The sequence below is a fragment of the Chanodichthys erythropterus genome, chromosome 23 (assembly GCF_024489055.1).
Source record: "Chanodichthys erythropterus isolate Z2021 chromosome 23, ASM2448905v1, whole genome shotgun sequence".
In the NCBI taxonomy this organism is placed as follows: domain Eukaryota; kingdom Metazoa; phylum Chordata; class Actinopteri; order Cypriniformes; family Xenocyprididae; genus Chanodichthys; species Chanodichthys erythropterus.
The window spans coordinates 18,492,188-18,515,429 of NC_090243.1; the positions used below are offsets into that span (position 1 = coordinate 18,492,188).

General features: G+C 40.5%; 2 gene segments (V, D, J or C); both read left to right on the top strand.

The window, feature by feature from the left end:
• The first annotated feature begins 826 nt into the window (after positions 1-826).
• LOC137013693 (Ig kappa chain V region 3547-like) lies at positions 827-17,444 on the top strand. The segment is given in 2 exon segments: positions 827-869; positions 17,107-17,444. Coding segments are annotated over 2 exon segments (381 nt in total).
• A 2,972-nt stretch (positions 17,445-20,416) lies between these two features.
• On the top strand, positions 20,417-21,870 carry LOC137014043 (Ig kappa chain V region 3547-like). The segment is given in 2 exon segments: positions 20,417-20,605; positions 20,695-21,870. Coding segments are annotated over 2 exon segments (372 nt in total).
• Positions 21,871-23,242: the final 1,372 nt, after the last annotated feature.

The window sequence follows — 23,242 nt, forward strand, 5'->3', positions numbered from 1 at the left end:
TGCTTGATCAGTTTAATAAGTCTTTAATTTATTAAGTTCATCCCTCATAATACAGATATGCAACTTTATACAGCACTTTGGTCAACTAAGGTTGTTTTAATTGTGCTTTATAAATAAATTGAATATTGAACATTCATAATACAGATATTAACAGCATCATATAAACACATTCCTCAACTTCAGAGCAGATGATAATGAATATAATTGATATGAATATCTATGTATAGAAGAAATAATGATATGAAAATTAACTTTAAATTTAAAGACCAGATTACCCAACAGCTGTTGTCCACCATCAAACACATATGCATATCACCATATATTTTTAGATTTATTTTATAAAGATTTATAAAAGTGAAGATGTTTCTATCACGTGTGACGTGACTCACAAACTCAGTTGATTCAGTGATTGACAGAGACTCGTGTGTGATGATCCTCATGTCTGTTCAGAAACTGCAGGAACACACATGGATTTGGTGTAAATTTGGGGATTAACAGTGACGTTTCAATCCAAAAATATTCTCAGAGTCTCACAGCAGATATTCAGATTAATATACTGAAGTTGGTCTTGTAGATGTTTTCAGAATTGAATTATACAATTTTTAACAGTTTGTCTGTTAGAAGATTGAATGATATGAAAAATACTGATTTTTACTAGATGTTCACTTCAGTAATTGTATTTTGTGTCTGTTAATGAGTGACTGTCTTCAGGTAAATGATCTGGAGTGTGTTTGCATATTGATCAGATGCTTCAGTGCTCTGAGAGTGTTTATAGTGCTGTGAGTTTAACACTTCATCACTGACACACACAACAATCTTCATCAACATGACCTTCATCATCATCTGGACGCTCTTATGCTGCTTACAAGGTGAATAGTATTTATCTAAAATAAATAATTTAAATTATATTATTTTAACATAAATATTTCAAATAATATATACTTTATGGACTAATAAATTAATTGTTTTCAGGCTGTAGAGCTCAGATCACAGTGACTCAAACTCCTGCAGTGAAAACTGCCACACCAGCAGAAACTGTTGAGATGAGCTGTAAACTCAGTACTGCTACTACAGAATGCAGCCCAGCCTGTGTGTTCTGGTACTTACAGAAACCTGGAGAAGCTCCTGAACTCTTGATTAGTTATGTAAACACTCGTCAGTCAGGAACTCCATCTAGATTCAGTGGCAGTGGATCTAACAGTGATTTCACTCTGACCATCAGTGGAGTCCAGACTGAAGATGCTGGACATTATTACTGTCAGAGTTATTACTGGATCAATAGTAAACATGTGATCACACAGTGATAAAGAGTCATACAAAAACCTCCGTCAGTCAGAGTCACAGTGACTGAACTGATACTGCAGCTGCTCACACACTTTCACACACTTTCACACACAGAAGGTTTTCAAACACACAGATCTAAACATTCTTCTATAAATGTTTCTCTCTCATAAACTCATCTCAGAGCACATCTGAAACCAGACAAAATGGACCTGATGGACTCATTTCTGTTTATGATAATAATTTATCATTGGCATATGACAAAGATTGGGTATGTGAATGTGTTCAGAGATTTTGGCTATAGGAAATATAAATATTTAATTTAACTCCATTCAAATAAACAAAATGAAGAAAATGACTTCAATAAAAATTGGTTCATGTTCAGTAAAATGATTCGACCTTCCCATTACTTTCACAGAAGCCCAAACCCCACATCAGGAAAATATTGGCTTTGTTTTACATTTACAAACTTCTACCTTCTCTGTTCCTGATGGATGGTTTTTGCTGCCCCCTGTTGGTCATTGGTCTCATGTGCACCACATATTCACAACACATGCTCAAACAAAAATGAAGACATTTTTCAAAATTAAGCAGTAGAAATGAAAATCATACAGGTTTGAAACATGCATATGAGGGAGAGTAAGCTGCAGTCTGTAACTTTTTTTGGTTAAAATGATCCAAAATCAATTTATTAGCAAGTACACAATCAGCCAGTGTTCAAAACTACCTCATTATCTTAGCTCGATTCACAACGGTAAGCTTGTAATAATGTTTTATAATAAGAGCGTCATGGTGGATTTCTGCGGGAAATTCAAGCATGCAGCAGTTCGTCTGTGCGTCTTTACTTCATGCCTGGAAACAGAAAGGAAGGAGTCCAGGCTAGTCGGTTTTATCATGTGAGGATGCTGCTGGTAGCGGATCATTTATAGCCTTTTCTCACAGCAGCTGAAATAATTAAACTTATTATTTTGATGGCGGATTGTAATCCAGAAAGATCCAAATGACAGTCATCAGTGACAACTGGAGATTCAGCTGAGATTCAAAAAGCAAAAGACTTTGGACTGTGGAGTGGATACAGAAATTGAAATCATAGTCACACAATGCTGATGTTATTAACATTAACAATTTGAGAACTATATAACAGTAATAATAATTTGCACGGTTTGGCGTGATCCGAGCTAAATGATTGTTAGATTTAATCACCATTGGCAGCGTGATTTATTGTAGGCCTAAAGTGGCAGAAATGTTACTTACTTGTTCAGATGATAATTTACATTTACATTTACATTTATTCATTTGGCAGACGCTTTTATCCAAAGTGACTTACAAGTGAGGAATACAACAAGCGAGTCGTCATGACGAGGCAAATAGACAAGAAGTGCTCATAATACAAGTTATAGGCAGTGCTCAGATTATCCTAAGCTACAATAGAGAGGGATTAGAGGAAGTGAAAGGATAGGAATAAGAATTTTTTTTTTTTTTTTTTTTTTTTTTTAAGATGAGGTTAAGTGCTCACGAAAGAGATGGGTTTTCAGCTGTCTTTTGAATATTGCCAGGGATTCCGCATTCCGGATGAAGGCAGGAAGATCATTCCACCAGCAAGGGACAGTGAATGAGAATGTTCTGGAAAGTGATTTCGTGCCTCTCTGTGATGGTACCACAAGCCTTCGCTCCTTTAATGAGCGCAGGTTTCTGGTAGGAGTGTAGACTCGTAAGAGTGAGTGGAAGTAGGAGGGTGCTGAGCCTGTGGTGGATCTGTAAGCAAGCGTCAGCGCCTTGAATTTGATGCGAGCAGCAAGTGGTAGCCAGTGAAGAGAGGCGTGACGTGGGCTCTTTTGGGCTCGTTGAAGACGAGACGTGCTGCTGCGTTCTGAATCATTTGTAGAGGCTTGATTGTGCATGATGGCAGTCATGCACAATCAAGTATGATAAGAATTTCCAGTGGAAATTCTTATCATACTTTCAAGACGTAGAATCTGTGATTCTGAATTACAGTATCCACACTGGTGTAGTGATTGACAGCAAACATTAGATTCATCCGCTTAGGAGACGTGCTGATGCACAACGCATGTAATGATAACTATTCCACATATGACTGCAATCGCAGGCTTCAAACAGAAGATGGCGACAATGAGAAAAAATGGCAGCTTTAAATATCCCTTCAAGACTCTGAGAAGAACCTGTTCTCTGTTCGAAATCGACCCTATTTTGCCTACATTACTCCACCCAAATGTGCCACACAAGTCCTGAAAGCATCTTGATCGCCCCCAGGTGGATGGATGCAGTATAGATCATAAACCCCGCCCTCTCCAAGTAATCAAATGAGACGTGAGACAAACTAAACAATTAAATTACACTTCAAATATACTTTTTCCAAAGATGGTTTCTGTCATTTTATGTAGACATAATGGGTTGTTCTGCAGTAAAGGAGGAAAAAACAGGACAAACAAAAACAGTGAAAATACTGCAGAGCTCAAATCAGAAGCAGTCATCTTGATGAACCGACTCTCTGCTGGATCACTTCTGCATTTTGTCTCAGCTCAGTAACATCTGGTACAGCACCGGAAGCCGTTTTCACTAGTGGTTAATTGTGGATACATCGCAGAAGAATATGATATTTTACACTCGCTGTTTAAAGGGGTCATGACATGAGAAATTATTCTTGGTCTTTTGGCATATAAGAGGTCTTTGTATCATTATTACATCCTGCAAGTTCTATAACTTAAAACGTCCTCGTCATCAATAAAAATAATTTATATAATCAAGCTGTAAAAAAGCTTGGTAACGCTTTAGATTACAGCCCGGAAAGTACTGCGTAATTACAACGAATTTACAGCATAACTTTCAATAATTATAGTGTAACTATACAGTAAGTATGTGTAAGTATAGGGGAACAATATGTAAAGTATTGGGAATAAAGGGGTAACAACCAGGAAAATAACAAATTATTTATACTGTAAATATTTTATAACTAAGGGGTACTTATGACATAACTAAGGGGTAAGTATGACATTACGGGCCGTAAATTAAAGTGGAGCTTGTTACCCTCTTATTTCATGTAGTTACAGGGTAAGTAATTAATAAAATGCAAACAATCTGATATCACTGACTCCGAAACCTTCATTTGAAAAACAACTTTATTAAAAACAGGTCTATAACACTTATTATTCATTTTTTTAAATCAACTTTTCATTTCAAACTCTAAAGTCCTGACAGAAAGTAACAAGTTTTGTCCGTTTTTTGGTTGTTGTTGTTGTTTCTCACTTGGCTTCCTCCTGCTCTTGTTTCTCTGCTGATGAATCTTAAGAAAGAATCTCATTGCTGTTCTGTATTATAAGAAAATACAGTACACCCCGAAATTTTCTCATGGTTTAGGCTATTCATCTTTTCGCTTCCGACCAACTGTCACCAGCGTCTGCATGAGAGTCGACTTTGCGTTTGAAGAAGCATATTAATGAGCAACGTGAAGCTTTCATGACGTTCTCGCGGGCGATTCGTGTGAAACTCGCGCGAGAACTGCCGTCTCTGTTATTCTGTCTTGTTTGTTTCTCATTCTCATTATCTGCTATTCTGTGTATTTTGTTGTGAGCATTACTAAAAAAAACTTTAAAAAAAACAAAACAAAAAAAAAACTGACGGCATCCAACATCTGCGTGAGTTTCTCGGCACGCTTACGTCACGCTTCAAGTTACGTCAAGCATGAACTCTCAATCCTCGCATGCACGCGCAGAAGACAGCTGGTCGAAAGTTTTAAAAATATTCAAATATTTGGTATTTTTCTTATAAATGCGTATCGTTTCACTTCAGAAGACATCGATTCATCCATTAGGGTCGTATGGATTACTGTAGTTATTGCTGTATGTGCTGTTGATGTTTCGACTTTTAGGAACACATGAGCTTGCATTATAAAGCGTTCCCAGATGATTTATTTTTTTCCTAAAATCCTTTTTGTGTTCATCTTAAGAAGGAAAGTCGTATACATCTCAGATGGCATGAGGGTAAAAGATGAGTAAACGGTGAGCACATTTCCGGGTGTTCTGTATTTTTTAAATACAGAATAGCAAATGGGATTCCCTCTTAAGTTTCATCAGTGGAAAGAAAGAAAAAGAGGAACAAGAGGAGGAGGAAGCCAAGCAAGAGAAACAAATAAGAAGTGTTTTAACTTTAAATCTGTTTTGAAATAAGTTGTTTTTCAAATAAAGTTTTCCAAGTGATATGACTGTTTGCGTTTTTATTTATTTATTTTTATTAATTACTTACCCTGTAACTACATGAAACAAGAGGGTAACAAGCTCCACTTTAATTTACGGCCCGTAATGTCATATTTACCCCTTAGTTATGTCATACGTACCCCTTAGTTATAAAATATTAAAAGTATGAATAATTTGTTATTTTTCCTGGTTGTTACCCCTTTATTCCCAATACTTCACATATTGTTCCCCTATACTTACACATACTTACTGTATAGTTACACTATAATTATTGAAAGTTACGCTATAAATTTGTTGTAATTACACAGTACTTTCCGGGCTGTAATCTAAAGTGTTACCAAAAGCTTTGTTTGGAACAGAGGTGGCGAGTGATGTCACATGGGCACAATCATTTGCATATGACTTTTACATCAGGTGTGTTCGACATCGGCTGCAGCTGGATGTAACCGATCGGCGAGATTAGCCGCGTGCAGGCGGGGAGGAACTGAAAACGGAGACGTGAAGTCGGACACTTTCTGCTTCCCGTAGTGACGCTCGCGGTGCGTTTGCATTTGCATACTTTATCACAGCTGAAGTGAAATAAATGCAATATTTGACTAATACACTTATGTTTCAGAGACCTTTTCATTCAAAACTTTATGTACTGCTTACAGCGTCTGTTTTTACAAGAATAAAGTTCAACATACGCATATGTTATTTAAATAACAATGTAGTGGGATCTACGTTTTTTATCCGTTTTATCTGTTTTATCCGTTTTATCCGTGTTATGACAACGGGCGGTGCACGTATGCATGCGCCGAACACGTCTTTCGCATGGTCTTACCGCGCTCATGGGCAAAGGAGGCTCGCGCGATACTGAACGTATACTGAAGTATACCCGGGCCTTAAAGGTGCTAAAGAGGATGTTTTGTTTTATACATTTTTGCACTATTACTTGAAACTGTCTTTACTAACTGATAAAGACTATTTATTAGGTGCACTGAAAGGAATAATATAAATATATATCATCTGTGCACGAGGTAGGGCCTTAAAAACATCAGCCAATCGTTAACGCGATTGGCCCTCTGGCTTGTCAATCACTGCCATGACGTTCCTTGTGAGAGACGAGCGTGGCTGCGCGCTCCAGTAACTTTCCACACTCCACAGGCGCCGTATGCAATGTTTTTGTCAGGAGACAGGAGTAACAACTGCAGATTATGAGTTACCTGCGGTGAGTCTGACATAATGAATCCACTAACACGATACAGCGAATGCTGGTGGTAAACACTCGTGTTCCAATACGAGTGTTTACGAGTTTTGGGAGGCGTTACTTCGAAAGAGGGGGGTTGTTCTTACGCATGTGCTCATTTCAAAAACTCAGTAACAGTCTTTCCCAGCCAACATAGCATGGTGGGGCCCAGATGGGTGTCACCTGGGCAGCCTAACTGGGGCCCAGACATTTTTGTCCACGGTTTCCATGGAGGCCCCACATGGGTTAGTCCAGATGAACTGAACACTACTCAGTGTGCACACTACAGGCTGTTAAATGTAACACAGAAACATGCTGGAGTTAATGAGATAATTAGGTGATAACGAGCAGAATCACTGAAGGACAGAGAAACAACAAGAACTACGACTTCAGCCACAGCCTTCGATGAAATCAACTGAAGATAAAAGACATTAAATCACTGAAGATCTGATTAAACATCTCCACAAACAGCATTACCAGCTTCACTTATTACTAACCAGACTGACTTTATTTCTGACATTCATCTACAAAAGTTGTTATTGAGAATTACCAGAGGTTTAGATGTTGATGATTTGTTGAAAATAAGTTTGGTTTGATGTCACCGTGATCGAGGTCAGCGCTTACTTCATTTAGGCAGTTTGACTCTTGACTGTTTTAGTAATAATGTTTTTTTGGCTACTCTTGTTGTTTGTTATGGCAAGAAAAGCAAAAGACAATGTGGTCAGCTGCCAAATGATAAAAATATAGTCATCATTTAGTGTCTTAATTCACTGATCTAATGACTGAGCTTTTTATGAGCAAAATGTGATTAACTTTGTGCTGGATCTTTTCTTGAATTACAACAATAGAAATGTTTTAATCAGAAAATTTGAAAAACACATTTTTTATTAAACACTTCAAACCTCCAGAAATAAAGTCAGTCTGGTTAGTAATAAGTGAAGCTGGTAATGCTGTTTGTGGAGATGTTTAATCAGATCTTCAGAGATTTAATGTCTTTTATCTTCAGTTGATTTCATCGAAGGCTGTGGCTGAAGTCGTAGTTCTTGTTGTTTCTCTGTCCTTCAGTGATTCTGCTCATTATCACCTAATTATCTCATTAACTCCAGCATGTTTCTGTGTTACATTTAACAGCCTGTAGTGTGCACACTGAGCAGTGTTCAGTTCATCTGGGCTAACCCATGTGGGGCCTACATGGAAACCGTGGACAAAAATGTCTGGGCCCCAGTTAGGCTGCCCAGGTGACACCCATCTGGGCCCCACCATGCTATGTTGGCTGGGTATTAAGCATAAAAACAGAGATTAATTATATATGTGTCTGTCATGCAAGTTTATTTTCAAAAATGAAATGACTCTAACACTATATCTGTGAGGTTCATAATTTGGCTGCATGTTCTTGTTTCATCATGTATCTGCAGGTGTTTTCATGCTCCATTGAGTGAAGTTTATTTATTTATTTGTTTGTATAGCGCTTCTCACATAATATATTGCTTAAAAAGCAGATTTACAGAAAATGCATGTTTCTACTTTACAATTTACAGTAATCTGTTACCAGAGATAATTGTGTCAAAATAATGTCCATATTTCAGAAAAGTACAGTTCTAAGATAGTTAAAATCATGCACTCATCTAACATCATGTATTAATTTTAGGCAGAAATCCAATCCAATCCACTTTATATCTATAGCACATTTTACCAACAACAAACAGTCTCCAAACAAAGTGCTGCACAAAATTAAAAAACATTAAATAAATAAATGCTCTATTTAACTTCACTAGCCTCCATTCAAACAATAAAAACTAGTAAAATCGAATAAGAGCAATACAATAAAAAGGCACATAAATAAATAAGTGTAACCGGGTGGTAAATAACCTTAAAGTTCTTTCTCTCCTTACATGTTAAAAATCTATTATTTTCTGATTCTCATTATTTTCAGTGTATTGAGTTAAGATAAACAGTAGTTGCATGTATTTTCCTGGAGTGGTCAGCAGGTGGCACTGTGTGTGTTGCATATGAGACAGTGCGCATGCGCTCTCACTCTGAAATATCCTGTTGAGATTGCGAGGAGTGCAAGCAGTGCAAGTATTGCGTGTTCTCTGGAGATTGTGGTCATCTATGGGTAAATATACTGATTTGTGATTAAATTTTAGTTAAATACCCATTTTAGGTGTATATTTTGTTATGTTGATTTGGAGAACTGTCGTATTTGAAACGATATGTCGTATATAATGTCCATGCTGTTATGACGTCATACCATGTGGTTTAGCCCGTTTCATTTAACTTTACTAAAATGTTATGCACTTTATTTTTTATATGTTGTTGTGTTTTTCATGTGATGTGTATTTAATGTGATTCCTTACACAGTGAACAACATATGTTGGGGATTTTAGCCTTTGTAAAAGGTGAACGTGATGTTATTTAGGAGCTCATCGTTATGTGAGTGTTATTTTCTCTCATTTTACTCAAATGGTGTAAGTGGGTAATATAAAAATGTACTTATGTCATTTTGTTCTTTTTGTACAGTATTCCCACTGCCGTATTGTATTGTATTGTATTGTAACATTTTGATTTGTGTTGCATTACTCATAAAGGGTTATATTGTGTTTCACTAATTCTGTTTCACTTTTCGAGATCTTTTTGTGAACTTTCTTCTCCATTAAATTGAGAAGCTGCTTTTGATGGTTAATAATGGTCTCGAAAACACTAAATGAATAAACAACAAAATGAGTAGAACCCCTCAATGTGTTCCTGGTGGTGAATTTAAATCCCCGGTCACACATTTTGGTACCAGGAGTGGGGTTGTTTATTCAATTTGATTAGTTTTTTTTGTGCAGAGCGGTTTAGTTAGACAATACGGCAGTGGGGAATATTTTACAGAGGCGCAGGACATTCAGAGCGCGGAGGATCGCGGATGAGGTGGTCAGTGTGCGACTGATTGGTTTTCCAGTGTGCCAGGCGTGACGGCTGCTAAGAAGATCGTTCCAGACTGAGGCGTTTCCTGCTGTCAACGTGTTGCCTTCCAGGATCTCATGGCTGCATCCCAGGAACTGTGCATTAGTGTGAGGGTGTGTCTAAGGTACTGAAAAAAGACTGAGAAAGCGGGATGAGTTTCGCACCAAGGACATTAATCTTCAACTGAGTTGAGTTAATTCTGAGTTAATGCTTTTTGACCTACTTCTGTAGAAAATGTCTGACTCTGACGAACTGCCTGAAGAGAGCGTACAAGTCCCTGATGTTGGGGCTGTGGGGAATGATGTCATAGAGCAAATAAAGGGTCAAATTCAAGATTTAACTGACTGGAGGAATGACACTCTGGCCAATAGGGCTGCTGGTGGGGGTAATACAACCCGCTCTTACATTTATGTTCCCCGAGAACGCCAGGTTCAAACTTTTAGCGGGGAGTATAACAAAGATGGAAGGTCTGTAGAGGAGTTTATTGAGGAGGTGGAAAGGGTTCTACGGGCCAGAGACCAAACACAAGAAGAACAGCTGGACTTTATCATCTCACTTTTGCGGGGGCCTGCACTGGAAGAGGTGCGTTTATGTGTGGGAAATCAGTCCAGACAGGCCAGTGATTTGTTTACTTTCTTGCGGGACGCGTTTGGGGAACGGCGTAGTGGGACTCAATTGTTGCAAATGTTTTACAATCGCAAACAGTTGGAGGGGGAAGATCTCCGAAACTACTCTCATGCTCTCTCTCGCCTGTTAAGTTCCATTGTAAAACAGTCCCCAGATGGTTTGGCTAACGAGCAGGGGATTTTGCGTGATCAGTTTGTGGAGGGTGTGCGAGATGCTGCATTGAGGCGAGAGCTGCGTAAAATAATCAGGGAAAAGCCCTATTTGACCCTTCTTGAGATTCGTAATGAGGCCATTCTTTGGTCCATGGAAGAAAGCAGGCCTACCAGAGTAGCGAACAGTCGAGCGGTCCATTCAGAAGTGTTAAGGGAACCTGAAGGTACTTCTGTCGGGTCTGAGAATCAAAACTCTTCTGTGTTGAATGATATTTTACAGGTAATCTCCCGGCAAGACAAGCGAATAAGTGAGCAAGAGCAGACTATTTCAGAGCTCACTAAGGTAGTCAAAGAATTGACTGTGCAGCGGTCAGTGTCGGCTCTGCAGAATTTTGCGCCTTCATCAAAATCTCCTCCCAGGTTTACAGAAAAGGGAGAACCTATCTGTTTCAGGTGCAACGGGGTTGGGCATATCGCTAGACGCTGCACTGTGAGACGGGGTGGGAGACCTAAAAGTGCTACCCAGACCACTGAAGGTCAAGAAAAACAAGGTCCTTCTGTTGCGATGAGTCAGGCTGCACAAGGGGTAGTTTCTGGTTTACCGCCTGAGGGAACTAGTCGAGACCGTTTCTTGGAACGTGCAGTTGGAACATGCCCCATGGTAGAACTGAAAATCAAGTCTGTTCCAGTGTCATGTTTGCTCGACACTGGTAGTCAGGTCAGTACTATTACTGAGAATTTTTTCCGAGAGCACCTGTTTGGGGATGAGAGTGATGTGTTGTCTACTTCTAGCTGGCTGAAGATCACAGCAGCCAACGGTTTAGATATTCCCTATTTGGGTTACATGGAGCTGGACGTGGAGGTTATGGGGATGACCCTGCCCGAGTGTGGGTTCTTGGTCGTGAAAGAAGCTCCTAGCCATTCGTCTGTGGCTGTGCTCATCGGAATGAACATTATCAGTAAGTGCCGACAGATCGTTCACGCTGAATTTGACACCACGCTGGGTGGTAGGCTGGATTCTGACTGGAGGGCAGTCTTCCAGCAGGCACAATCAGTAGAGTTAGTTGAGCGAGTTTCATCTGCTCGGGTCGTGGGTAAGACTCCTGCTCATGTGCCAGCTTGGTCGGCAGCCACTGTCCTGATTAACGGGATTGAATGCAGTAAAAAGGATGGTTCTGTGTGGTTGGTAGAACCAGCAAATTTCCCCTTACCAGAAGGTTTGGTTGTAGTACCGACCTTGATCACGTCAGAGTTACCTGTGTGTCCAGTGAGAGTACTTAACCTGTCTCAGGAAGACCTTTGGCTTCAACCTAGGGCCCGTTTGGGTTTGCTGTCCCCGGTAGATGGTAACAGTGAGGGTTCGTCCTGCGAAGTAAGGTTTCAGCGAATCTCTGCAGACACAGAACAGGTCACTATGGGTGGAGGTCCTGTTTCTGAGCCTCAGGCCCAGTCAGTCTTGGATTATGTCAACATGGGAGGCACTGCTGAGCAGCAGGTTCAGTTAAAAGCTCTGCTGGGCAAGTATTCAAGTGTGTTTGCCCTGGAGGACGATGATTTGGGTTATACAGATAAGGTTCAGCACGAGATACATCTGACTGATGACATACCAGTGAATCAACCGTACCGACGAATTCCCCCAAATCAGTATCAAGAGGTTAGAGAGCACATAACTAAGTTACTGAAGAAGGGTGTCATTCAAGAGAGTGTGAGTGCTTACGCCTCGCCTGTGGTGCTGGTGCGCAAAACTGATGGGTCGCTACGGTTGTGCGTAGATTATCGCAAACTCAATGCCAAGACAAGGCGTGACGCATTTCCGCTACCCAGAATTGACGAGAGCTTTGATGCCCTCAGGGGAGCGAAGTTTTTCTCAACTGTGGACTTGGCCTCTGGGTATCATCAGATTGCGGTGAGTGGCAGGGATAGGGCCAAAACGGCGTTCACCACGCCTTTTGGTTTATTTGAGTACCGGAGGATGCCGTTTGGGGTCTGTAATGGACCGTCGACTTTTCAGCGGCTTATGCAGGCTGTTATGAGCGACTTGATCTTCCAGGTGTTGATTGTGTACCTAGATGACATTTTGCTGTTTTCACAGACATTTGGGGAACACCTAGAAAGATTAGAGATGGTGCTGAAACGGTTGGCTGAGACTGGTTTAAAGGTCAAGTTGGGCAAGTGCCGGTTTCTCCAAGACTCTGTGCGTTTCCTTGGTCACCAGGTGTCAGCGCAAGGGATTTCTCCTGACCCAGACAAGGTTGCTGCAGTCAGTAATTGGAAGACCCCAGAGACTGTCAAGGAGTTGAGGTCATTTCTAGGGTTTTGCAGCTATTATAGGAAGTTCATCGAGGGTTTTTCAAAGATAGCTGGACCCTTACATGACCTAGTAAATGCTTGTTTGAGTGAAGGCAGGTGTGTAAGGAGTGGTCGTCGCTTTTGCAGTCTGTGGTCTGCTGAATGTGACCATGCTTTCAATCAGTTGAAGAGGAAGCTGACGACAGCACCTGTACTCGGTTTCGCAGACTTCACTTGTCCTTTCATTCTCGAAACCGATGCAAGCCAGAATGGCTTAGGAGCCGTCCTGTACCAGAAACAGGGTGACGAGAAGAGGGTCATTGCGTACGCCAGCCGTAGGTTGCGTAATGCAGAGCGAAATGATCGTAATTACAGTAGCATGAAGCTCGAGCTGCTAGCTCTTAAGTGGGCTGTAGTCGAGAAATTTCGCGGCTACTTACTTGGGTCTTGGTTCGAGGTGATTACTGATAATAATCCGCTCTGTCACTTGCAAACTGCCAAGTTAGGAGCGATCGAACAGAGATGGGTAGCACAGCTGTCGGTATTCAACTTCGAGGTGAAGTATAGACCGGGCAAGAGTAATGCTGCAGCTGATGCTCTGTCTAGGCAGGAGTTTGCAGGGGAGCCTGAACCTGATCCAGACGCTGACTGGGATGAGTGTGTAGCAATTTGCGGTGTGATAAGGCGAGGTACCACCTTGGAACCTGAACTTGCATTGAAGGGTGTTGAATGCAGTAGGTTGAGGCAAATTCGTGCGTTGGAGGCTGGGGAAGAAGACATCACTACTCTCCAAGGTAACACTCATACACTTCCCGGTTACACCAGGGAACAGTTGGTTGAGTTTCAGAAAAGTGACCCTGTTCTGCGAGTGTTTCGAGGTTTCTGGGATAAAAAGAAGAAACCAGTTCACCTGGAAAGACAGTCTCTGTCCAGGTCTGTGAAATGTCTTCTGAAGCAGTGGAGCCTCATAAAAGAACGAAATGGGTTGCTGTATCGAGTTGTAGATGTCCCTTCTGAGGAGAGCTGCTGGCAACTGTTGTTGCCAGGGTGTTTAAAGGAACAAGTGCTGCGAAGTGTGCACGATGATCTGGGGCACCAGGGCATTGAACGGACATTGGGGTTGTTGAAGCAGAGGTGTTTTTGGTCCGGTATGTATGAGGACGTGGAGGAATGGGTAAAGAAGTGTCAGCGGTGCATCCTCACAAAGATGCCTCAGCCCAAAGTTCGTGCCCCTGTGAGAGCGTTTTTGGCTTCCAGACCCCTGGAAGTGATTGCGGTGGACTTCACAGTCTTAGAACCCGCTTCGGACGGCCGTGAAAATGTTTTGGTTGTTACCGACGTTTTCACAAAGTTTACACAGGCATTTCCCACAAAAGATCAAAAGGCTGATACCACAGCAAAGGTCTTGTTAAAGGAGTGGTTTATGAAATACGGCGTCCCAGAGAGGTTGCACTCCGATCAAGGTCGAAACTTTGAAAGTGAGGTAATCGCCGAGCTGTGCAGACTCTATGGGGTGAAAAAGACCCGTACAACCCCGTATAGGCCGCAGGGAAATGCTCAATGTGAACGGTACAACCGAACACTTCACAACCTGTTACGTTCATTACCGCCAGAACGTAAGCGCCGTTGGCCTGAGTACTTGCCGGAGTTAGTACATGCGTATAATGTGACTCCGCATGCCACTACAGGGTTTTCCCCTTATTATCTTCTTTTTGGGGTACTACCACATCTGCCCATTGATGCATTGTTAGGTGGTGAGGACGTCTCTGAGCAGAAACAAGACTGGTTGTCTGTGCATCAGGAAAGGCTCAGATATGCCCATGAGAAAGCTAGGGAGTATTCTGAAGAGAAAGCTCTAGAGAGAGTGACACGTCTGAATGAAAAGACCTTTTGTCCCCAGGTCAGTGTGGGCGAGTTGGTATATCTGCGCCAGCGGCCTCCAGGCCGGAACAAAATTCAAGATGCCTGGAGCCCGACTGTGTACCGAGTTGTAGAAATAGTAGGCACAACTTACACTGTGGAACCTTTAGAGGGAGGGCCGTCGAAGAGGGTTCATAGGTCGGAGTTGCGTCCAGGTGCCGTACCCATTCCTAAGCCTAGGAGTAAGGAAAAATCTCAGCCAGATATAAAGCCTATCATCATGAATGAGAATGGGATGTCTGAGCCAGATTTTGTGGTGGTAGAGGAGGTTGTGCAACCCTCTGTGGGGGTGGCCGCAAACAGTCCATTGGACTCGGAAGCATCCGGTACTTCGGGGTTAGGAGGTGATAGCTCTGAAGATATCCAAGTACGAGCATCAGTGGATACTGGTAGAGACTCTGCAGAATATGATGATATGGTCCCGAGGGCTACTGGTGAACATGGCCAGTTGGAGGAGCTAGAGACTGGTGACATGAGTAACTCTGATTTTAGAGAAGTACCAGTTCCAGCTGTGCGCAGAAGCAAACGGTCAACTGCGGGTGTTCACACAAATCCTTTTCATGCACCCAGGTCTGCTTGTCATGCAGTGAGCGTCAGCACAGATATGGTGTCTCAGGTGTTGACCAGTATTGGCACCGCATTGTTCGAGAAGGCATTACAAGGTGCCATGAATGCCGAAATTTGTGATTGAATGAGTCATCGAGGACGCTGACTTATTGCAGGGGAGAATGTAACCGGGTGGTAAATAACCTTAAAGTTCTTTCTCTCCTTACATGTTAAAAATCTATTATTTTCTGATTCTCATTATTTTCAGTGTATTGAGTTAAGATAAACAGTAGTTGCATGTATTTTCCTGGAGTGGTCAGCAGGTGGCACTGTGTGTGTTGCATATGAGACAGTGCGCATGCGCTCTCACTCTGAAATATCCTGTTGAGATTGCGAGGAGTGCAAGCAGTGCAAGTATTGCGTGTTCTCTGGAGATTGTGGTCATCTATGGGTAAATATACTGATTTGTGATTAAATTTTAGTTAAATACCCATTTTAGGTGTATATTTTGTTATGTTGATTTGGAGAACTGTCGTATTTGAAACGATATGTCGTATATAATGTCCATGCTGTTATGACGTCATACCATGTGGTTTAGCCCGTTTCATTTAACTTTACTAAAATGTTATGCACTTTATTTTTTATATGTTGTTGTGTTTTTCATGTGATGTGTATTTAATGTGATTCCTTACACAGTGAACAACATATGTTGGGGATTTTAGCCTTTGTAAAAGGTGAACGTGATGTTATTTAGGAGCTCATCGTTATGTGAGTGTTATTTTCTCTCATTTTACTCAAATGGTGTAAGTGGGTAATATAAAAATGTACTTATGTCATTTTGTTCTTTTTGTACAGTATTCCCACTGCCGTATTGTATTGTATTGTATTGTAACATTTTGATTTGTGTTGCATTACTCATAAAGGGTTATATTGTGTTTCACTAATTCTGTTTCACTTTTCGAGATCTTTTTGTGAACTTTCTTCTCCATTAAATTGAGAAGCTGCTTTTGATGGTTAATAATGGTCTCGAAAACACTAAATGAATAAACAACAAAATGAGTAGAACCCCTCAATGTGTTCCTGGTGGTGAATTTAAATCCCCGGTCACATAAGTAAAATCAATAAAATAAATAAAACAAACCAATAAATGACACAGGACCACGCAACTCACGAAACAATGAGCTCATTAAAGAAATTATTATTAGTTGTGATTGTAATGATTATAAACAATATGTAGAAAATTTGGCATTTCTGAATGCTGACTCAGAAACAAATTTACAATTATATTTAATATGTTCATTGAATTTTAATATAATCATGACTGAATGATGAAGCACACATATCTTGCAGAAAGCAGAGATCACAGGTGACTGAAAAAGACAAATATGAGTCCAAAAGAAACATTTAAGCCTGTTTCCACCTGAGAGTAAAAAAATAAATGTAATTGTGAGAAAATCATAATAAAATAGTTAGTTATTTCTAAAATGATTATTTGATTATTTATTTAGTGAAAGTGAATCACAGTGATACAAACTAATATAATATCAGTGTTTGAGGAAAAAAAATCATATTTAACATTATCAGATGTTTCATTTCTGCTCTGCTGTCAGTGTCTGAGACACATTTGAGAGGAAACGCTTTGAATTTGTGTCCCACCCCTGTGATTGGAGCTCAATATCAGAGCGTCTGTCAGTCCGACTGTAAATCCAACATCACTGTCCTTCAGTTTCACTCATTCCCAGTGAAGATGAGGACACACGCTCTGATCATCTGCTCTCTGCTGCTGCTGCTCAACGGTGACACTCACTTTACTGCATTTACTACATTTACTACAGTACATGAACTTGTTCTGGTAAAGATCATTAATGTCTTCTGCTGATTTTCTTCTTGTTGTGTGTTTCAGAGTGTAGAGGACAGATCACCGTCACTCAGAGTCCCTCAATGACAGCAGCTCAACCAGGACAAACTGTGAACATCAACTGTAAAACCAGCACAGATGTGTACAGATATAGTGATGGGGATGAAGCTTTATTCTGGTACTTACAGAAATCTGGAGAAGCTCCTAAACTCCTGATTCGTTATGCAAAAAAACTTGAGTCAGGAACTCCATCTAGATTCAGTGGCAGTGGATCTAACAGTGATTTCACTCTGACCATCAGTGGAGTCCAGACTGAAGATGCTGGACATTATTACTGTCAGAGTTTCCACTATCCAAACAGTAAATATGTGTTCACACAGTGATAAAGAGTCGTACAAAAACCTCCGTCAGTCAGAGTCACAGTGACTGAACTGATACTGCAGCTGCTCACACACTTTCACACACTTTCACACACACTCAACAGTGAAGATTTTCATAAATATTAAATGAAATATAAAACATTCATTAAGTTTTTCACATGGTAACTATAACTCTCTTTATCTTATTAAATGAATCTAACACTATATCTGTGAGGTTCATAATTTGGCCGCATGTTCTTGTTTCATCATGTATCTGCAGGTGTTTTCATGCTCCATTGAGTGAAGTTTATTTATAAAATATGAGCTAAAGCCCTGATCCAATGAAAGACCCGAAACAAAAATGACACAAAGAAGAGCTCAAAGACACAATTATTTTTCGTTTAATGACTGAAGTTTAATAAAATCACACACATCACACATCACACACAGTCTTGTGTGAAAGGCAGAAAGCAGAGCAGATGAAGTGACTGAAGCTGATGGAGAATGAATGAGTCCCTCATGTGCTGCAGAGAAACACACTGTTGGTCTCCATGAGTGAGAAGAGCAGCAGATCTCCTCTGAACACTGCCGTCTCCTCACACAGGCCGGCCGCTCCGTGTGTCCTCACAGTGTCTCCATCCACTCCTGCTGCTGCTCCAGCTGTACAGACCGTCCTTCTCCAGGAGCCCAGCGCTGCTCTCCTGAGACCTGCTGCTCCCGTCCACCTTCAGCTCAGGCTCCAGTCTGACGGGAAGCCCTTGTTGGCCACACACACCAGTGTCGCTGTGTTCAGAGAGGAGATCTCTGCGCTGACGCTCACAGAGAAATCACACTGACCAGTGGCTTTCCTTTAGGATTCAACAGAAAACTGGGAGAAATTCTCCAACAGCAAGAGAAACAACATGAAGAAGAAAATCACATCATTATTCCATAAACACATTAATGATCACAAACTCCTATAAATGAAAAGAGAAAATATTCAGAATATGGTTCATATTCTGGTAAATATGCAGATTGATTATGAAATAACTTAAAAAGGAAATATAATTGAGTTTCAAACTGATACTTGAGATCTTAAACTGTTCCTAAAATATGATACAATAATCATGTTTAAAGCAATAAAGTGTATTTGAGATGAATAAACCTTCATTTAACACAATTCTGCCACCATATTTTATTTTCACCTTTCATATCTTCTATTTAATATACTTCACCAGCTAACACATTTTTGTTCTGAGAACTTTTTCCTCCAACGTTATGAGAACATTTAAAAACTCTTCTGCAAACAATGTATAAATAATGTTTTTGTGATAACCTTTTGAGAACTTTATTAAACACCAGATAACGTTGAACAAACACTCTATTAATGTTACTGGAAGAACGTTTGTTCGTAACTTTGAGAGAACATTGCCAGAACATTAGCCAAAGTTACGAGAGCGTTGCCTGTTAGCTGTAGGAGCTTGTTCGAGTTCACTGAGAGAGCTCCACTGATTGGAGAAAGAGGTTTACCAAATCACCAAACAAATAACTAATCTAAGCACATATATGCAGTATAAAGCAGTAGTGCAGTTATAGTCCACAATAATCACAAGACTGGAATACTGTGTTTCACACTCACACACCCTTCTGATGAAACTGACCATCCTTTCCTCAGTTTCTCCTCTACTGAAACTTTGTGCACAATGGTGCAAATACCAGTAAATTGACTAGCACAAACCTTAGTAAATCACCTTGCATGATTTATTTAAATATTCTCCTCTCATAAATTTTGTGTCTTAAAGGGAAACTCCTACAAATGCATGTGCAATAATGTCAGGTGCAGAAATAACTGCTCACGCTTTTCAGCTCTAATTTTTGACTGCGTGTCTTTAGTAAATCCTGACAGTAGTGTTTTTAATGCCAAAAGAGGGTTTGCACTTGCGTTAGCTGTTAGTAAATCTGACCCTTAGACTGTGATCTGATCTGTGACAGACGGGTTTGACTCAACTAGAATCAGAGAAACTGAGAGAGTAAACTGATATCAGATCAAACAAACAATAATGGTGCCTTACAGTAGGTTGTTTTGTTTTTGTACATCAAACTCTGCACTGGTCTGAACCTTCTCTGTGACCTTTGACCCCTCCAGCGTCCAGCTCACCTGCGCCCCCTGCATGTAAGGGAATATGTGTGTATTTTGGTTCAGTGTTGTGATCATGTTATCTGACATGACACAGTTCAGAAAGTCTCAGAGAAGGTCTGATGATGTTCTTCCTACAGAATAAACTCCACCTGTATTCAACCCCTGATGTGTTTTATACACGTTTGTTTCTCACAGCTATAGAAAGTGTTTCTGGATTGATGTTTCTGAGCTGTAAAGGATCCCAAAGACAATTCAAGCTACATGCTAAACCTATTATGTTAACTTATTATGCTAGAGAGTGTATATGTGCATTAAAGCTATCCAAAGGCCAAGTGTTTGTCTTATGTTGGCCATATACCCTGTTAAGTAAACTTTGCAGGGCTTGTCCCCTTTGGCTCAAACAATGACTTTAGGCCAGAACTAAAATGCTGTTTGTCACTTTTGCAACCGTTACAGTTACACACACAGGAGCCCCATTGAATAAATTCATCACTGTATTAACTGTCCTTGTTAATCTCTGTCCTGTTCATCAGTGTCTGTCTGTTCACACCGCCCTCTAGTGGCGCAGTGATGTAGTGCAAGATAACATGAATAAAACTGTTGAAGGGTTTCTGTCATCAGTACAGCTGTGATCACCTGCGGTCTCGTACCTGCAGCTGAATTACAGTCGAGCTGATGATCACTAAAGCACGTTTGCTCATGTGATTTTGATTAGATGATGATAAGTTTCATCTACAGTTCATTTTCACAGTGTTTTTTCAGATGTGGTTTGAATTGTTCTAAGTTTTATGCTACATTTTTAAAGTTCACACTTATTGATGATTACATGATACATATTTGATGTTGTGATTGACAGGATGAGATGAACGAGCTCCTCCTGAACCTTCATTTAGAGCCTCATTTAAATACAGAATGAGTTCATTTGCATATTGATCAGATGCTTCAGTGCTCTGAGAGTGTTTATAGTGCTGTGAGTTTAACACTTCATCACTGACACACACAACAATCTTCATCAACATGACCTTCATCATCATCTTCATCTGGACTCTCACAGCGTTTGCTCAAGGTTTGTGGAGCACAAGTTTGATATAAATTCATTTCTTCAAGTATATTGTCAAAGTTTTGAGTTGATTTTCTTCTTGTTGTGTGTTTCAGAGTGTAGAGGACAGATCACCGTCACTCAGAGTCCCTCAATGACAGCAGCTCAACCAGGACAAACTGTGAACATCAACTGTAGAACCAGCACAGATGTGCATGGTGGTTATTATTTAGCCTGGTACTTACAGAAACCTGGAGAAGCTCCTAAACTCCTGATTTATTATGCAAGCAGCCTCCAGTCAGGAACTCCATCTAGATTCAGTGGCAGTGGATCTAACAGTGATTTCACTCTGACCATCAGTGGAGTCCAGACTGAAGATGCTGGACATTATTACTGTCAGAGTTTCCACGTCACCACTAGCTATGTGTTCACACAGTGATAAAGAGTCGTACAAAAACCTCCGTCAGTCAGAGTCACAGTGACTGAACTGATACTGCAGCTGCTCAAAGGAGGATCAGAAACAACATCGTCACACAAACATCTGAAATAAAATCATCTAAATTAATCTGCCACTCTTAATAATTATAGAGGTCAGAAAGAGATTTTGTGCTCTTATAGATCAGTCACACGTTTGAGATCTGACTGATTTCAGTTGCTGCATTTTATTAATAATAGATGTTAATTTTCATAATTCTCCATGGTTATTTGATTTGAGTATCTCATCCTAACATGTCATTTGTTCACTATACACTGTATTCATACTATATACTGCAGACAGTAAGAGTTTTATATCAGCTGCTGTTTTAATTGTAGTCCTGATCAACAGTTCAGTTCAGACACGCCTCTCCCTCCTCTGCACCAATCACAGCCTCCGATCAGAAAGAGCAAGATAAGAATATTAATTTGTGCTTTTAACTGAATTTTTATTGAAAACTTGTTTACTAAACTGGTATCTGATGATAACATGAGCTGATAAACCTCAGTGTAACTGATGAATATGAACAAACCTCTGATCCAATGGAGAGAAACTGGAACAGGAGAAACTTCTTCAGCTGATCCTTACAGAAACCTGGAGAAGCTCCTGAACTCCTGATTTATTCCACAAACTGCCTCAACAGTGTCATTTACTGAAGTCAAACAGTGAATCTGAGCGAGTTAAACTCATATTTCATCATCAGGTGGAGTGATTGTGTTTCTCTCAGAATAGAGCAGATGTTCATCGTCCTCAGAGGAGTTTGATGATCCTGTGACTCCAGAAACACTCAAAATAACTATTGAGCAGAAAAACATGTAGAAAATGGTTTTTCAAACTCAAATCAAATCAAACTTTATAAAGCACTTTAAAACAACCGAAGTTGACCAAAGTGCTGTACAGAAAAATATATAAAACAGAAAATACTCAACTCATACAAGACATAAAAACAAAAACAAATTAAGAAACAAATGTCAAAATCAGGTGTCAAAGGCCAAAGAGAAAAGGTGGGTTTTAAGAAGTGACTTAAAAGAAGACAATGAAGAGGCCGTCTAACGGGCAGAGGCAGATCATTCCACAGTTTAGGAGCTGCTACAGCAAAGGCACGGTCCCCTCTGAGCATCCGTTTGTTTTGGGCACATTCAGGAGCAGCTGATCAGCTGACCTGAGAGAACGGGTGGGAGTATAAGGGTGTAGCAGCTCAGAAACGTAGGGTGGAGCAAGACCATTTAGAGATTTAAAAACAAATAAGAGAATTTGAAAATGGATCCTAAAGTGAAGTGAGGCTAAAATAGGGGAAATGTGCTCGTATTTGCGTTAACAGACGTGCTGCAGCGTTTTGAACCATCTGCAGACGAGCAACAGAAGACCCACTAACCCCCACATACAGTGCGTTACAGTAATCCAGCCGAGTGGTAACAAAGGATTACTGTCTCAAAGTGTTGCCTCGAAAGAAATGGCTTTACTTTGGCCAGCTGCCTCAAGTGAAAAAAGCTTGATTTAACGACTGCCCTGATCTGACTGTCAAGCTTGAGGTCAGCGTCGATTTTAACCCCTAGGTTAGTGATTGTTTGCTTGTTGTACTGGGCCAAGGCCCCCAAATCAACAGAAGGGGTCCCAACAGTGCCACCAAAAACCATCACCTCTGTCTTTTTTACATTAAAACTTAAAAAAGTAAGAGACATCCAGGCCTGTATATCAGCAAGACACTCGAGTAACGGTCCGACAGTGTCGTTCTTTTTAAGAGGCACATAAATCATCTGCGTAAAAGTGGAAAGACATGCCATGCTTCCTGATTATTGAACCTAGTGGGAGCAAATACAAAGAGAAGAGAAGTGGGCCTAAAACTGAGCCCTGTGGGACCCCACAAGAGAGAGGAGCAGAGGAGGACTCAGAGTCACCACAACTGACACAGAAAGTCCAACCATCCAGGTAGGACCTAAACCATTCAAGTGCTAATGCTTGATGCCCACCCACTGCTCCAAACGTGAGATCAGGATAACATGGTCCAGCAGTTAAATCAAGAAGCACAAGAATAACACAATCACCAGAGTCAGTAGCTAAAAATATATCATTAAACACTTTTAAAAGAGCAGATTCTGTGCTGTGCAAAGTTTTAAAACCGGACTGGAACATTATTATGGGCTTTCAAAAAGGCCATTAATTGACTGCAGACTATCTTTTCAAGGATT